Below are 18,299 nucleotides of genomic sequence, written 5' to 3'. Positions count from 1 at the left end.
GTGTGGGCAAAGTGAAAGATGGAGAATCATCTCTATCTTGAGCTTCTTGAAGGAAAGGCAAGATACAAATGTAGTAAATAAATAAATAAATGTACCATATAAGTTAAGGAGATAAAACTCCCACTTTGAGGTTCTTATACATTGCCTTTACAGCATCTGGAAGTTTAGCCATTTTAAGAAAAAATATATTGGCTGCTTGGAATTGACCCATAAAGGTTGTTCTTATGTTCTTATTGCTGGGTAGTAAGAAAAGCCTATAGCACCATCTACTGGTGGAGGTACAATGTCATACATCTTAAAACATCATGGTCCCTGATATAAGAAAATCCTTAAAGGGTGTTTCCAGATTGTTTCTGTTTTGCAGGGGAAATTCAAGCACATACTTTATGTTTGTGTGCTTGAACTGAATTAAAGTGCTTTGTCAACCTAGTAAAGTAAATCAATTTTTAGAAAATGATGTGAAAATGCATTGAAAGTGTGGTACGAACGAATGACTGATGGGAAGCCATATAAATACCCCACAAGCAAATCAGAATGAATGCAGGAGGGGTGCTCATTGTCATATAACAACCTCACAAAAAACTAATCAGAATGAAGGCTCAGTAAAGATTGAATGTAATATAACCTCCACGTAAGCTTTATGCAAACAAATAAATGCTCAATAAACAGGTCACCTCAAGGGCTCTGAAGGGTGTCCCTCTCCCAAATCTTCCAGTTAACTGCAGTTTTGTTCTGGTGTAGGTCCTGGTCTCCCATTATTTTGAGAACCAAATGTTTCTTGGTCCTCCAGCAATTATTGGAGGAGAATCAGGAATATTATTCTACACAATGTGAGAGATGAGAGCAAGGAGCAGAAACAAATGTTGCACAGGTGCACAAAGAATTTCAGAAACCTTGGCTCTGATCCAGAGAGGTGATCAATAGTAGTAGCAAGCTGTACCCACATGGTAATATAGTCTTGGATAAACAGGGTCTAGTATCCATTTAAGTGTACTGATAGTGCAAGGGGATCACAATGGGGTACGTATGTGCTACTGCATTGCTGTAGTATGCAGTTTATTTTCCCCACACAGAGTTTTGCTTGTCTGTTGTACCACCTACCAAAAATGGTTTCTAGGTATTGAGTTGGTAATGCTGTATATTTGTCGACCTGCTCCTATGTGTACAGAATCAAGGCCCTCCTTAGAGCTGAAGTTAATATCACACACATTCAAATTTTGGTAAAAATTCATTGCAGATATGATGTTTTTTTAATTTTAAAATTCAGTTTTTGATTTTGATGTCCATCACTGAGGGCCTTTTTTTGCCAAAAAGTATTAGCTTGCCAAATCTACCCAATATGGTTTCTTCCCATAGGTTTCTACCTTTATCATTGTAAATCCTATGCCAAGGCAGGTGGAAAGCAGGAGGAACAGTTTAGCTTACTCAGAAGAAAAAAGCAGATACAATAAAATGATAAAGGGGAATCATAATAGAGACATAAAATTAGAAGCTGAGAAGGGAAATACCTTCCCTGTTCCCTCCCTGTGTCAAATTAAAGATTGTAAGCCTATTGGGACAGGAACCTTTTTCTGAAGGGTCACACACAGTGATGGTGCAAAAAGACCCCCACAAAATAAATCTCACTATGCTCCTGCCCCATGCAAGCTGAAGCCCACTAGACGCCTTTTCCTTAAAACCAAAGCTGTATACACATGATCCATTTGAGGCTCCTGCAGCATGAAAAGGGGCTAAGTCCGCAGAGCTTCATTGCTGACAGGCAGGGGCTTGGACCTTAGAAAGACAATTGGTAGAGATGGCTCTGTGTGATGTCCTTTTCTCTGCTTCTGGAGCGAAAGGAGCATATTGTATTTGGTGTTACCCTCTCTCTTCCTTGGACCCGTATTGGATTCAGACATGCCTCTTCCGCATGTGCCTGGTGTTGGTTATGTAAATGTCAGTTTTGTTACAAAAGCTGGGTGCCACCCCCACACTCTGCAAGGTGCCAGGGGGGTTCAGGCACTTACCCAGGGTCCGTATTCCTTGGGAGAACGGAGACATGGCAGAGACTGCCGCAGCTCCAAGAAATACACTTTGTTCCCCTATTGGCTCTTTCCGTCTGCGTGGAGGGAGTCCGCATCTGACAGCATGGTCCTGTCAAGAGGGGCTTGTTCCCCACATCAGAGCAGCCCTGGAGTCCCAGGCATCTCTCCCAGGCTCTCCAATGGGCCATCAACCCCTTCTGGCACGTTCCTGTCTATTCCAGGGGTGGCCCTGACTTGGAAGGAAATCTGAGCCTGTACTCCCCCCCCCCCCGACTTCCAATCTTCCGTTCAATACTCCAAATCATCAAAATCCTACCATTTATTAATCTCTAGGGTTTAGGGGTGTCCCTTGCAAATGCATAACAGTATTTTACCTGTATAGCTTTTATTGCTACTGTTGCTATGAACCAATGCATGAGAATAAAGTAAGGAAGGCTTATTTTTAATCTTCTCAGCTTGCGGCCTGATTCTTTCTGAAGTGGGCAGCTGACTTCATAGTTGGACTTGCTCCAAACAATGTTCTGCAGCCTAATTCCTATCCTTTTAGGTTTTCTGTCAATCATAGAATCATAGAATCATAGGGTTGGAAGAGACCACAAGGACCATCGAGTCCAACCCCCTGCCACAGCTCTTACTGTCAGGAAGTTCTTCCTAATGTTTAGGTGGAATCTTCTTTCTTGTAGTTTGGATCCATTGCTCCGTGTCCGCTTCTCTGGAGCAGCAGAAAACAACCTTTCTCCCTCCTCTATGTGACATCCTTTTATATATTTGAACATGGCTATCATATCACCCCTTAACCTCCTCTTCTCCAGGCTAAACATGCCCAGCTCCCTTAGCCATTCCTTATAAGGCATCGTTTCCAGGCCTTTGACCATTTTGGTTGCCCTCCTCTGGACACGTTCCAATTTGTCAGTGTCCTTCTTGAACTGTGGTGCCCAGAACTGGACACAGTACTCCAGGTGAGGTCTGACCAGAGCAGAATACAGTGGCACTATTACTTCCCTTGATCTAGATGCTATACTCCTATTGATGCAGCCCAGAATTGCATTGGCTTTTTTAGCTGCCGCGTCACACTGTTGGCTCATGTCAAGTTTGTGGTCAACCAAGACTCCTAGATGGGATGGAGTCAAAGATGGGATTTTAAAGTTTGACATCTTTGACACTCTCAACTGCCTCCCCCACAACATTCAAATTCGCTTTCCAAGTCTCCTCCAATCTCCACTCTCTGCCAGAATTCTGGAATCCAACTTGGGAAAGCTGGCTATCCTGCTGTGGAGGAAAAGTCCCTCTTGCAAAGACTCTGCTGTACTCTTTCTTAAAGCTACAACAGTCTCCGCCATGTCTCAGTTTGCGGACTCTGTCAAAGATGGGATTTTTAAACTCTGTTTTTAAAGAACCAAGTGGCAACCCTACTTCAGGTATACAAGACCCACACTTTGAATGGTGCTCGCAAACATACTGGGAGCCATCGTAGATCATTTAGGACCAGTGTTATATGTTCCTGGCAGCTGCTCCTAAGCTTTAAGTTTTGCTATCAAAGAGGGGATTTTAAAACTCTGTTCATCTCACATTTGTGAGTATCTGGAGGGATATATTTCAATTAATATATCCTCTCCCTCCTGTTAAAACCCATCCCACACAATGACAAGATCCTGAAACTTTGGGAAATTTTCCTTAAAATGATCTACAACATGTTTAGGAACAATGAGTCTGTAGATTGCCCTTTTAATGGAATGAGCCTGTGATTTCAAGGTGTGATGTGCACACAGCCTTAGAGTTAAGAGAATAGAGGCATGGAAAGGCCATATGATTCAACCTTGTGCTCAACCAGATATTCAAAACAAAAAATATAATCTGGGGACCACAGGTGAGGACCTGCCAAGCTGTCAACATCCTCCTACCTTCAGAGTTCCTTCTCATTATCATGGCAAGTATCTCACCATCCTTTGACAGGCATCCCTCTTGCAGGGCACTTATAAGGCTTGCTTGCAAAGCGGCACTTTGTGACATCATCTGGCAAACAGGGGCCAGGCTGCTGGGTTGTCAGGCAGCTGAATCCTATGCTGTAAAGTGCATCCAATGAGCATTTAAAGCACATGATGTCACCCAAATGATCCTGGGCATTGTAGCTTTCCTCTCACAGGCCTACAATTCCCAGAACCCCTAAGAAACTACAATTCCCAGAATCGTTTGGGGGAAGACACCTGCTTTTTAGAACAGGGAGAAGAATCTACAGCTCACTTTCCCCAGTTTCCTAGGAAGCAGGAACGGGAAGCTTATGTGCTTTTAATAGGATGACTTGACAGAGCAGGATGTATAAAATATTGCTCCAAAAGTTGGGTGCCTCCCCTCTCTCTGCCGAGTGGTGGCAAGAGCCCATGGGGTTCCAGGCTCTCACCTTTGGAAAACTGAGACATGGCGGAGACAGTTGTAGCTTTAAGAAAGAGTACAGCAGAGTCCTTGCAAGAGGGACTTTTCCTCCACAGCAGGACAGCCAGCCTTCCCAAGTTGGATTCCAGAATTCTGGCAGAGAGTGGAGATTGGAGGAGACTTGGAAAGCGAATTTGAATGTTGTGGGGGAGGCAGTTGAGAGTGTTGAGAGTGGTGGGTTCTAGAAGGGCACTTGGTGGGGGACCTGAAGCTGCACTGGGCAGGTATTCAGCTTAGGATCAGTATGACAGTTGCCATAGCCCTTGTTTGACAGTGGCTAAAAAGGAACAGAGACGCAGAGAGGGACTGTGAGTCTCCTGTGGAGGCTGGGGAATGTGGCAGTCCCATGCCCAGTGAAGAGGGGCTCTGCCAGGTGCCAATGAACAGAATTTCCCCTATTTAGGAGGGCCATGGAGCCAGGGCTTGGCTAGCATTGCTAATGCCCAGATGCCTCACACCACCCTCTCCAACTACCTGGAAAGCAGCTCTACAGATCTGGGCTATGCCTGATTATCGTCTTCCCAAGCAACTTAAAAATGTAATGCTGGTGGTCAACAAAAGAGGTTTAAAGACTCTCTCAAGGCAAATCTAAAAGAAACCTAGTATACACAATCGGGAAACGCTGGCCTGCGAGCACTCCAATTGGAGAACAGCCTTTACGAACAGTGTCATGGACTTTTGAAGACACTCTAACTCAGGACAAAAGGGAGAAACAAGCTAAGAGGAAGCATGTTTGGCAAACCCTCACCATGATCAACTCCTGCCCGGAAACCTATATCCCCACTGTAGAAGGACATGTGAATCCAGAATTGGCCTCCACAGTCACTTATGGGCTCACTGTTAAGACTGTGTTCATGGAAGCCAATCTTACTCAGCTACGAGTGATTACCAAAGAAGAAGATGATAGATTTGGGGTCTACGACCAATTTCATGGACATGGACTTCATGGACAATCCTACTGGGAAGATGCCTCACATTTCCATGCTCCCCCTCCCCCCCAGTTGGTACAACACTTCCACTATTGTGCTTCCCGAAAGCAGGCACCCACCCAGCAGGTGCAGGGGTACCTAGGGGAGGGGGATAGTGTCATGGGGCAGGAATCCGCTTCACCTGCTGAACAGCAGCCTGAAGGGAGAAAGGTGAGTGACTTCACTTGCAGCTTCAAGGACTCTGATGAGAACCAGCTGGTTCCAGCCTTCTTAAGCAGAGCTCCCAGTAGCAGGCAGAGAAGGAAAGAAAGCAGCTCGTTCTTTTTTTCTTTTCTTTTTAACAATGTTTATTACGAAATATTATTTGATCGTTGGCATACTGAAAGCAACCAGTTGCTCTAATTTCTTTATTTAGTTTTAACACGTGCCAGTCATGCTGTTCTCTTTCAGGGAAGGGCACATTCAGACAGCAACAGGGACATCCCAGAAGACATACAAGGCACTGAGCAGCATGGATTCCTACAACAACTTGGTAGGATAGTACAATCCACAAGGGCTGGACTGGAATGCCACGGATGACGGAATTTGGCTCTTGTTCATCAGCATGGGAAGTGGCAACAGAGACCATTCTTTTGAAGCATGGCCCTGTGAAGGAAGAAGAACATGGCATGCTCCTGGCAGTTGTGGGCAATGGATGCCCAATGCCCCTGCCCTGACATTGCTTCCAAAAAAAGCTTGGCTAATCCACTTCAAGACGAGAGCATCTCCTTTCTGCTCTCATGCAGGAAGGTTCTGCAACCTCTGTGACAACACAGGACCTCCACCACCACTGGCTATTCCCGGTCTCACATTGGGTGCGGCACTACAGTTCCCAGATGGACGCAGAGTACAACTGTGAGGATTACAAAACTCAGGAGTCGTCAGTGATTTTATGCCCTACGAATTTGCATGGTGTGACAACGCAATAATTGGGAAATCCGCTGACAGTGAGAACCCATTCACATGAGAGCCCGTACTATATCCTGCTTCCTCCACAGGCAGGGACGCGGACTTATAAAAAATATTGGGGGGCCCCGGGAAAGCTCATGAATAATAAATAAGCTCATGAATATGCAAATAAAGTGGCGCCGCCTCCTCGTGAGCGAATAGGGGAGAGCGTGCTGCGCCTATTAATCCGCTCCAAAGGAAATTGGGTGGAGCTTTTGCTCGGGAGGGAGGGCAGGAGGCATGCAGCCCGCCCCTCCCTGTGCATTTTGGGCTGGGGGAGGGGCGGCGATGGCGCTCTGCTGGAGGGGCGCCGGAGATTATTGGGGGGGCGGAGCCCCCCCAAACGAATTTTTGAGGGGGCTCGGGCCCCCTCAAGCCCCATGGAGTCGGCGCCTATGTCCACAGGCCATGCCTCCAGGGATCAGGCTCCAGCTCCAGCTCCTGGGATGAGGAACCAGAGGACATCCCTGCGGTTCCTGGTTGCCATTCTCCGCGCCTCTTCCCCACTGCCCCTTCTCTGTGTGGGAATGGCTTCTTCCTGGCCCTGTTTGGCGCAGAAGCAGCAGCCAAACAAAGTTTCTTCTCATTAAGACAGCAGCTCAGCTTATTTCTGAGAAAGAGGAGACTTTGGCTGCTGCTTCAGAGATAGGCCAGCCTCTGTATGGAGGCAAAGTGGGGAAAACTTCTAAGAGCAGGTAGGAAGAAATACCATTTGAGTGCCCTATATGATAGGAATGCTTCCTTCCCATGTCCCCCACCCTCATTCACCAGACTGGTGCTAGCATGGCTGTGAAAGTGGAGTGAGAAGCCATTAAATGTTTGGTGTTTGGCGCCTGCTAATTCCTCCTTTATCTTTGCAGTGAGGGAGCCATTCCCGGACATTTATCTTGTTCTGGCCAAATCCCTGGGGAGACTTGACCCTCAGGTACGGAGACAGAGGGAAGGAACCAAAGACTTCCATAGCGCAAGGTCTTATGCAGGCCCTGCCTGCTTACCTTCAGTCAGTCCTACACATAGAGTGCCAGGTGAGTGGGTGGAGAATCCAAGCCGCAACTGAGGCCAGATATTGGGTGCAGTTGGCTTTTATAGCCAGGGCGCAGACCAGAAGGAAGAAGTGTGGTTCATTCCCTAACTTGCACCCCAAAGTTTTCCCATTATTGGCTGAAACTGTGGATGTGTCGCAGCAGTCAGTGTGGCCAGCAGAGAAGGAATCAACGTCCTCCCCCAGCCAAAGCTGGATGGACACCCTGCCACCTGCCCTGCTCCGCAACTGCCACCTCCCCACAGCCGGCAGGTAAGCGGCCATTATATATAGATATATAGATATATAGATATATATAGATATATAGATATAGTCTCAGAGAGAGCTCTGTAAAGTGACTTTGCAAGTGTTATGAGAAAAAACTGCTTTTTTCCCCTTATGGGGTACCCAAGAGCCCATATAGAGTCCTTTTGTAGGTTCTCTATCAGTAGGAGAAAATAACAGAGACCAACCAGAGAATATTGAGAAGCAAAGCAGCTAATAAGCCTGAACTTTATTAAAGCTGTTGCAACAGGGTGCTCCCCCCACACGCGGGAGAGAGGAGGAGGACCCCGAGCCATGCGCACAAGCCCTTATATAGACATGTTAAATTGCCCGCCCTGGAGTCCAAGACCACCCCCAGAAACATCATACATACATCACAGAAGAGGTGTGGCCGAATACATCAAAGAAGGGGTGGAAATCTGGGTGCTTTGTTTCTTCCTGTCTGCCAAATTACCTGATTGGATTACCTGGGCATCCTGGCCACTCTTTTTTTATGATAACTACTCAATTCCTGAATCCAGGTCACAGACTCACACCCTATTCATATCTTAAATGTGCCCTTAAGACAGGATTTGTGAAAGAGACAATGGGGAGATTTCCCATTTCCTTCAACCTTTCAGAGAAATATTTGAGGTCATTTTGGGAGAGAGAAAATGGTTTCAGGACTTTTCTGTGGGTTTCAGACCTGTGGTTTACATATTTGTATTGTGTTTGCTTGGTATATTTATGAACATCTATTTTATATATATAAGACTTTAAAATTCTTATAACACAAGTTATTTTCAAATTGATTTCTCCTCACAAAAGGAATGCACATATGACTGTTGCAAAGTACCGTATTTTTCGTCCTATAGGGCGCACCGGCCCACAGGACGCACCTCGGTTTTTTTGGGGGGGAAATGAATTTTAAAAAAAATATTCCCCCCCCAGCCGTGGCTGCCGCCCCAAGCCTTGCGCACATCTGCCCGAAGCACGGGGCACCCTCTGGAGGGCTCCGCATGCTTCGGGCTGCAGGCTGCCTTCCCAAGCCTCGCGCGTTCAGCGGCTTGTGGACACTCGCCGGGGCTGTAGGCTGCTGCCCGCAAGCCTTGTGAGCCCACGGGAACTCCCGCCGGGCTTGCAAGGCTTGTGGATAGATTCCTGAAGCCTGGAGAGCGAGAGGGGTCGGTGCGCACCGATGCCTCTCGCTCTCCAGGCTTCAGTGAAAGCCTGCATTCGCCCCATAGGACGCACACACATTTCCCCTTCATTTTTGGAGGGGGAAAAGTGCATCCTATGGGGCGAAAAATACGGTACTTATCAGTTAATGGTTGTGACATGCATGGAACTAATGCATTACCTATTAATGTGTGTAACAGTTCTGTAACACCTTTCTGTAAAAAAGGTTCAGAGGGGAAGAATTTTAGAACTAAGAAGCAACTGCCTGCTGCCTCCCAGCTCCAAGAAGCACCACTGGGTAGCTTTTAGAATCATAGAGTTGGAAGAGACCCTGAGGATCAAGTCCAGCCCCCTGCAATGCAATAATATGCAGCTGTCCCATATGGGAGTCAAACTTGCAACCTTGGTATTATCAGCACCATGCACTAACCAACTGAGCTATCCAGGCAGACCCTATAGGTTTTCAAATGCAGTTTGAATGTTTTAAACTTCATGGGTGGAATAGCTAGGGGAATAAATTTGGAGAAACCTTTTCTCTTCCCGCAAACCCTGCAAATTCCTGCCTCACAAAGCTGCTTTCCTTCCTTCAGTAATGCATTCTCCTCCCCCAACCCAGCTGCCAATAATTTTGCTCTCAGGATAGTTATCCAATTTTTAAAAAGTTTAATAGAGTAGGAAATGGTTATCCTTTCAAAAAAACCAAAGAGGTTGTAATAGGCTTCTTATCCCACCCCCAGTAATGCCCCACTATTCCAAAATAATGTTTTTGTTTCTAAAGAAATAATAATAATAATAATAATAATAATAATAATAATTTATATCCCACCCAATAATTTATATCCCACTTTGGGTGGCTTACAACATATATAAAAACACAACAAAACATCAAACATTTAAAAAACCCAAAATATCCTATACAAGCAACAAACAAACAATAACAACAGTAATAAACAGTTTCCAGTTATACCCAAATTAAAATAACCGCCAACCCCAACTAAATATTTAACTAACACCAATCCGACAAAACAAAACAGAGGGACCAAAATTAGAACCTTTTAAAACATTTTAAAGCGTGTTAGGCAGTTGCCCCAACCTAAGGGTCCTTCCAGCAATGTCCCCCTGGCCTCCCAGGAGCCTCTTTTAGCTGTTCAAGGTGAGTCTGGCCCTGTCCCCTAGGCCAGGTGAAAATGGGCCCTGCAGCATTACTTTTTACAGAACACAGTGTGATTCCTACCCCAGCATGAGTGCAAGCATCTTTGAAATTTAGAAATATTCTGTTTGAAAGAGTAAAGCTGTCCCCTGCATAAGTAAGGGTCTCCCTTTCCTTCATTACATTTGCATGGTTACACAACTGCCAGGACTAGATTAGGGCTAAATGCCCCTTATAGCAGATAGAGGTTTTTGTCTCTCCAGGCCTACATTTTTATATCTTTTTTTATCAAGAGCTATGAACTGAGTCCATTGCTCAAAGTCTGCCTTTTCCCCGAAGTCTGATGTTTACGAAGACACTGTCGATCCCTGGGGCTCACTCCCATAAAACCTTATTATCATATATTCTGGGGCATAAACTCTAGCTGTCAACCCTGGAATGGAGGCACTGGCTGTTCTTATTCACCTCCCATTATGCTCTGCTTTCACTTTCTTTCTACTGTGGGGTATATAGATATATCTATTTTGCTACGATGTTTGGTTTTTATATCCCACTTGCTCCTTTAAGCCACCAAGAAGAAAGGAAGTTTTTTCTGGGAGTCTGTAAATGGGCCCTGACAACTGACATGACAACTAACATCAGAGCCCATAAAATTCAAAAATGTGAGGCATTACAAGCTCTACAAATTCTTTGCAGGAATATAGTCAGCTTTAATTCTTAAATGGCTTACGCTGAGGTTGAAACGCTTTCCAGCTTTGCACCAGATTTGCCTCTTACCTAACACGCTGTGGGTGTGCATCCAAATAAATGCAGAGATGAACTCATTTGTTATATCTGCACATAGTCTTCATTCAAGGTGTGCAATGATTATTACTCTACTATCTAGATCTCAATGCTTTAGCTTCAAAATTTGAAGTGTATCAGGTCTCTTTATGCAATGTACATATGTGCAGATTTCAAGAAACTACCTGGCTTTGTATAATAACAGTTGCCCACAGCTGCTTAAATTCACTTTCCAGGTTTAAATGGGAGTTTGGAGGTTTACCTGGGTTATCACACTCAATATAGGCATGTGGTAATACTGTGCAGAAATGAACCAAGAGTCGATAAATTCAGTCACTGGCTGGCCATTGGTGAATTAGCCATCCTTTCTGGCAACGATCCTTGAGCTAGAAAATTCCTAGCACATTGAGTTTTTCATGAATTGCTGAGAACTCTTACAGAGGATGCGATCTTTCTGCTGGAAGCAAAACGCTCTCACTTTACACTGGCCTTAGGAGAAGTCAGAAGCAGGAAGAAAAAGTTGCATTGCTTCCACCAGCTACAAGTCCAGTGTAAAGTGAGAATGGATAAGCCTCCATTCCCTCCCATTTGTTTAGTGCACACAGAGGACTTGGGGAGAGCAGAGTGGCCTTGTCACACTTTGTGCTGGGCTTTGGAGAAGGAAAAAAAGTAATGTGACTCCTTCATGCTGTTTCTACCTTCCCTGAGTTCCTTACATGTATCAGAGCTTTAGTGAGGGGAGGTCTCAGCAGGGACCACAAATAATGGTTGGCTAAGCTACTAAGCAAAGCTAAAATGTGTAAACCACTGAAGTGGGACTTGTAGTATCACTTGTGTTTTTGTTGGCTTTTGCAGATCTGTACCACAAACCTAAACAATTTTGGCCAACACTTCCTCTCCCAGGGAATCCTGGGAACTATAGTTCTGTGAGAGGGGAAAGGCATATTTAATAGAGAACATAAGAAGAGACCTGCTGGATCAGACCAAATACGTATCTAGTGTAGCATCCTGTTTTCCATAGTAGCCAACCTGATGTCTTTCGGAAGCCCACAAGCAAGGCATGAGCATAATAACCACCTCTTGCTATGCTTCCCCAATAATAGGTATTTAAAAGCTTGCTACCTCTGATCCTGGAGATGGTATACAACCACCGTGACAGATAGTTAAGCATTAGATAGAGAAGCATTAGCTCTCTTATCCTCCATGAATCTGTCTAAATCCATTTTAAAGCCATCAAAGTTGGAGGTCATTGCCACATCTTGTGGCAGCAAAATCCATACACTGTAAGAATTCTCAGCACCCTCACCAACTGCACTTCCAAGATTCTTTATGGAAAGGCATGAAAGTTAAAGTCATATAGAAGTTTGCAGCCTGGAAATATTCCTGGTATTTGTAGCCTGGTACTTGCTGAATGGCCATTCCCCCATGTTTCCTCCATGATTGCACTAATGTGAATGTAGGTATACACCAAATGTGGAAAGCTATTTGGGAATTTTTTTGTGGGCTGTTGCCTACAGAGTACTTTCAAGAATATGTTATTAGAGTGGCTCCAATGATGATAAACTTCCTGCTGCACTGGCAGCACTTCTGTATTTCATGTGCCGATGATGTGTACATCATGTAAGAACTACATCTATGTCTACTTCATAGTATTTCTTCCCAGTGCATGGGATAGTGAAAGAAATATAATTTCTTATGTGACACCCACAGTTCACACACAATATATTACAAGTGGCATAAGTGCTATCCATATCAGAAGCAAGTCATGACCGAAGTAGCTATCTGTATTTCCCACTTACTGTCCTGTTTCTGAATGCAAATTAATCATGGTAATTAAAAATGCAAAATATACTACTATTAGAAATATTTACAGAACGAGGCAGAACCATGTATTGAAGCATGCATCTGGTTCCAAAAGGAAGAATTCCATGGTTGGCAGCAGTAATGTTTCTGAATACCAGTTGCTGCAAACCATGGAAGGGGAGAGTACTATTGCGCTCAGGTCCTGTTTGCAGACTTTCCATGGGCATCTGGTTGGCCACTGTGAGAACAGGGCTTCTGGACTACATGGGCAATTGGCCTGATCCAGCAGACACTTCTTAAGTTCTTATGAGCAAGCAGAAACTAAGTGGGCTGCTAGGAGGGAAAGCAGGAGGCTGTCTGTCCCTCCTCTGTCATTCTCCCCAAAAAAGCAAGCCAGTGTTCATTTTGCAGGCTAATAAACTTCTGTGACTTCATTTACAAGGATGCCATGTAATGCATTTAAGTTGCAAACCAGTCCATTGTCACTGAACAACACAGAATCTATTTAAATAATATAAAACTCTAGAATCTGTCAAAGTGCAGCCTGCATCTATCCATAAAATTGACGAAAGGGGGCCCAATTCAATGGAAAATTTCCTGCTTTCTGCTTGCCATCTCTAAGGTAAATGTACTCAGTTTAGTTATCTCTACCATCTTCCAAACTTTGACGATTATTTTTGCTTTACCCGGGCAGAATGTACAGTAATCCACTTGCTTAAAAAATGTAATTCCTGAGAACATTACCACTTACTGGTAAATTACAGTTTCCCAGCACTTGAACCACTAAGTGCAGTTGTTGGGAAACAGAGAGGTTTTTTGTCCTAGGTAGTGCAACTATTGCATGCAATTTTCAAAGGACTCGTGGTTTTGTCTGTATAAGTGTCTATTGGATAGTATCAATAATAGTACTGCCAATTGCAAGTCCCTCTCACCCAGTTCTTAACTGTTATTCTTCCATTTTCTTTTTCTTCAAATCATGCCTGCTCACCCTTTTCAGTACTCAGGCAAGCACATAAATAATATAATTTTAAACTAGAGCAGAGATGTCATTCTTCTCAGTGACCAGGATTCCCCTGTGCTGGTGGCCTTTGGTGCTTCAGGCTTGGTCTATATATTCAAAAGACTGAAGTGGTAGAACACCTGAAATGGTACAGTGGAAGGTAAAACTGCAGGGTGTGTATGTGTGTGTATTATATTTTTCGATACTTACCTGGGTAAAACAAAACAAAAAGTACCACATTTTTCGCTCTATAAGATGCACCAGACCACAGGACGCAACTAGTTTTTGGAGGAGGAAAACAAGAAAAAAAATATTCTGAATCTCAGAAGCCAGAACAGCAAGAGGGATCGCTGCGCAGTGAAAGCAGCAATCCCTCTTGCTGTTCTGGCTTCTGTGATAGCTGTGCAGCCTGCATTCACTCCATAAGACGCACACACACATTTCCCCTTACTTTTTAGGAGGGAAAAGGTGAGTCTTATAGAGCAAAAAATATGGTACTTTCTGCAAGTAGAAAGCCAGCATAGGAGGGAATAAACAAAACTAGAACCTTAGCCCTGATGGCTAGTTTTTTACAGCTAGGAGGTTTTTTAATCTTATTTTTTTTAATGTAGGAGCTTTCACAAATGGCACTGCTGTCAGGCAATCTGAAGCAGTATGGTTCACAGTACCACCTCATTCTACTGCAGTTGTAGACCAGGCCTCACTCTCTGTAGGTATTCCAATAAGAGCTGTTCCTGGGTCCACAAATGAATTAAAACCTGTAAGTAAAGAGACAAGCTGGGGGTGCAGGTGGTATAAAATACAGCTTTATCCCCCAAAACATTTTTTAAAAATTGAAACTGCACCTCCTGCACCCCATAAACCTGCTCTTTACCACTGAATAGGAGCAAATGGCAATCCATGGAAAACCCAAATTGCCATTTGTTCCAATTCAGCAGTAAAGAGCGGGTTTTCCTGGGGAAAGTGGTGGGACCCAAGAAAAAGCGCTCAGACACCAAGTTTTAAAGCACAGACCTGTGCCTAGAAAGTATGGGGTGAAAGATAAATGTGGATGAGCCCTAACAGGCAATGTCTCTCCAGGGTTTCAGATGGGATCGTCTGCGTGTAAAGGAGATGCTCTACCACTGAGCTAAAGCCTTTCAACAAATATTTTAAGTATTTTTTTTTATGTTACTAAGTGTAGCTTATATTAGCAACAGTTTTTTATTTTGCAGGTGTGAGTTTGAGTTAAAAGAGTAATGTTTAACCAGGCGTTCTAAAGTGAATTCATTGGTTAGGATGCATCAAATTTGCGGGGGAGGGCACATTCCAAATTATTTTAATGTATAATTGTATGTGTTTTAGATTGCCCCAGAAGAAAGACCCCCCCTCTCTACAAAAAACGTTGGGCATTAACAAACACAGTACATTTTTTGGGGGGGGCACTTTGGGCACCTTTGCTTTCTTGATTTTTACATACCATGCCTACCCATGTTGCTTCTGCTGAAACTTTTTAACATAAGAGTTTCCCTTCTGGGGGATTTTGCAGACGTTGTTAGATAGTTTGTTTATTTCTAAAACTTTTATAACCGTTATAAACTTTTGTAACCCTTCAGTGCGGATGGCAGTAAATTGTTCACATGTGGTGTAATTTAGTTAACACAGAAGTATGCAAGCAGTTAAGTTATATGGGGGCTCCATCCTTTCAGTGTGTGTGGCACAATGTGGTCTGGACTGCACAGAACCATTCCAAAGCAGCAGCCATGCACTCGGGGAGGAGCAATGGAAAGCTTTGCTTAGTGGGGGGGGGGGGGGAATACACATACAAAGGTAGGAAGACGGGTAGAGAAGAGGGCTTGTTTGGAGCCCAGAGTTTTGTTACAGCTCTCTCAAAGAGTCGGTTTTAGATGCCCGTGTTCACCCTTAGTTTGTTTGACATCATAAGAGACTGCCCCTGAGCATGTGTTAAGTGCATTATTGCATTACAACCAGCCCCTTCCTCCCTCTTTCTCTCTCTGCCACACACACACATACACACACATCCTATAGTGGAGGGGGGACAGGGGGTCTTCCACTGTGGTTTCAGCTCTTGTGCTTTTCCTTTTTGTAGCAAGCACTATGGGTGGTTAAGTCTCCCATAGCAGAAATTCCTCATACTTCCTTTGCGGAGGTCCATGTCATGCTTTGAGAACCAAAACTGTAGAGTACTTTGGTTATCCTTCCCTGTCTTAATGTTACAATGGCTATAGAAGCCCTTGCGTGACTCATGGGGATGGGCCACAGCTCACTGGAAGAGCACATTCATTCCATGCAGAGGGTCCCAACTTCAGTCCTTGGCATCTTCAGGTAGGCGCTGGGGATGAGCCCTGTCTTAGAACCTGGAGAGCCACTGCCAGCAGTGTAGACAATCCTGAGTTAGATAGATCAGTGATTTGACTCTTGTTTAAGGCAGGGTCCTATGTTTCTATATGTGAGCAAGGGTTGTAGCTCAGTGATGCAGCATGTGCTTTGCAGATGCAATCCCTGACATCTCCAGGTAGGGTTGGGACATATTCCTGTCTGAAACCTGCTGCCTGTTTGTATAGAGTCTGCTAGGTGGGGAAATGGTATGACTTAGTATATGGCAGCTTCACTTATTCAGAAATGTGATTTTGTGGTTCTCCTTGCTAATGACGAGCATAGCTCATTAGTCTCAGGCCTCCAATTCCACCCCTCACATCTCTGCTTATTAAATGAATCTTGAGTATCAGGCTTGGGAAAGGCAGCTGCATGAGTCTCTAAAGATACTGCTACTACTCAAGGTGGGAAGTATTGGGTTCAGCTACAGCTACTGATATCCTTATCATCTGACTTGCTAAAAGACACCCCTTTTTTCGTCGTCCTACCCATTTCATTCTCCTTTCCCCCCCTTTCCTTAATTCACTGTCTAGTGAGCTTCTGATTGACTCAAAGACCAATTAAAGTAAAATTTAATGGGAGAATAGATTAACTCCCCGAGGTTTCCCTCCCATCCATCACATTTTTATAGCAGGAGCTGTGTGGAGGCTCATAACTTCATGCTGTGAGTGTGATAATAAAGGGGGCACGGAGAGGATTCCAATTTACTGCCGCGCTGATGCGCTCTGGGGATGGGATTTACTGCCCTGTCCCTTCCTCTTTTTATTCAGGGGGAGGTCACTGGATCCATGGCCGGCGATGGGCCGCTGACAGATGAGATGTCAGGCAGAAAGATCATGACAGGGAAAGGGGGGTGTTATGTGTAAATGTAATTGTGTCCAGAGTATGGGGATGCGGAACGTTCACCTTTCGCGCTCGAAAGGCTGCGATTACTGTAGGGCAGAAAGGCGCTTGTTGTGCAGAAATTTAGGAGCTAACGGACAGATAGGAAGGGGTGGGGATGGATTTGCCTCTCCTAAGGCTGGAGACAAGACAATGGTTGAGTTGAGAATGGTTTAAGAGGCATTTTTTTATTGTGGTATGGGTACACATGCCTTTCGTTGCCTAGCCAAACAAGTTTTGAAGAATTTCCAAAAGACATATTTTTAAAGATGAGAAAACCTGCTTAGTGGTGGCAAAGCCTAAGTGTATGTACTGCAAGCAGTGGCTGACCACCACACCCCTTCAAATTCTCAGAACAGATACTACCAGCCAAAAGGTGCATCAAATTTTTGTTGATTGAAATTTCTTATTTTTTTCCATCATGAAACATTAGCTGACAACAGAGAATCATGGGAAGTTGAATCAACTGATGTGTCTCTTTTATTTAATAAGTGGGAACTTATTATAAGTAACTTAGTCTACATCAGCCCAAGGAGTTCTGTTATAGGATTTGTGCTGTGGCTGGCAGTGGTAGTCTCTCAAGCAGAGGGCTTTCCTATCCCTGCTGTCTAAAACCCCTTTAAGAAGTAATGGGGCAACATAGCTCACTTTTCCACACAGCCACAGATTTACTAGTGATGGTGAGTCACAATTAGCACAAGCAGAAAAAGAGGATGATATGTAAAAACATATTAGTTCATGTCAGGGGTTGCACATTAGCTTTGCCCAGTGGTGAGTGGCAATGAATTGCATACAGAGAACACCATTTTAAGATCTAGCTATCAACTCCAAGGCCTACCTTAGTCTTTTGCTGAATTATGATGGCATGGGAAGTTTACAAAAATTATGCTGAGAGGAAAGGGTCAGCCACAGGCTTGGAAACCCAGGCCTGTCATCAGCACCAGCCTTCTGTTTGCCATCTCTGTGTTGCTTTCCCCATATTCTGGGTTCCTCCTCTTACACACCCAACTTGAACCAATTTACCAAATTGATGGCTTTCTTTAAACAAGATTTCAGAAGGGTCTGAGAGCTATGTTTCCTGTGGGACAGATTATACAGTATCAAGGGGCCTGAAAGAAAATGCATCTTCTCCCTAGCAGGTATCTTTCTCTCTCTTTCTCTAAAGGCCTCTGCCTGAAACAGCAATGAACTGAACAGAAGGAGCAGAATTTATTTGGAAATAATAGTAACTATTTGTTGAGACTCCCCTCATCCCCCCACCCCTGGCGCGAAGATCTGGAGTTAATCATTGTTCTGCAAAACCATGAATGATGTTCCTTGTGGCTCCCCTACATAGAGAGTGTCCCGGCGGGAGTGCTACTAACGGTGTTTTGTCAGGCGCTATCAGCAGTATTGAGCCAACCTGAGCAATCCGTTATTAATCCTTTTCTCCTGGTGACATGACCGGCAATCGATGGTCTCAACAAGCCAT

General features: G+C 44.4%; 1 protein-coding gene across 10 annotated transcripts in view; it reads left to right on the top strand.

Moving 5' to 3' along the window:
• Nucleotides 1–18,299, top strand: part of SKAP1 (src kinase associated phosphoprotein 1) — a 338,051-nt gene that overhangs the window by 173,575 nt on the left and 146,177 nt on the right. The window contains exon 1 of one of the 10 annotated variants that reach the window (XM_081885663.1): nucleotides 7,483–7,664. The exons of the other annotated variants lie outside the window; for them this stretch is intronic. Within the exon in view, the coding sequence (XP_081741789.1) occupies nucleotides 7,544–7,664 (121 nt within the window). The 5' untranslated portion in view covers nucleotides 7,483–7,543. Of the gene's footprint in view, nucleotides 1–7,482; nucleotides 7,665–18,299 lie in introns of those variants that run through there. 10 annotated transcript variants of the gene reach the window in all.

The sequence above is a fragment of the Podarcis melisellensis genome (assembly GCF_964234715.1).
Source record: "Podarcis melisellensis genome assembly, chromosome: 13".
NCBI lineage: Eukaryota > Metazoa > Chordata > Lepidosauria > Squamata > Lacertidae > Podarcis > Podarcis melisellensis.
The sequence above is the reverse complement of the archived record's forward strand: the minus strand, read 5'-3'. Positions and strand labels throughout refer to the sequence as shown.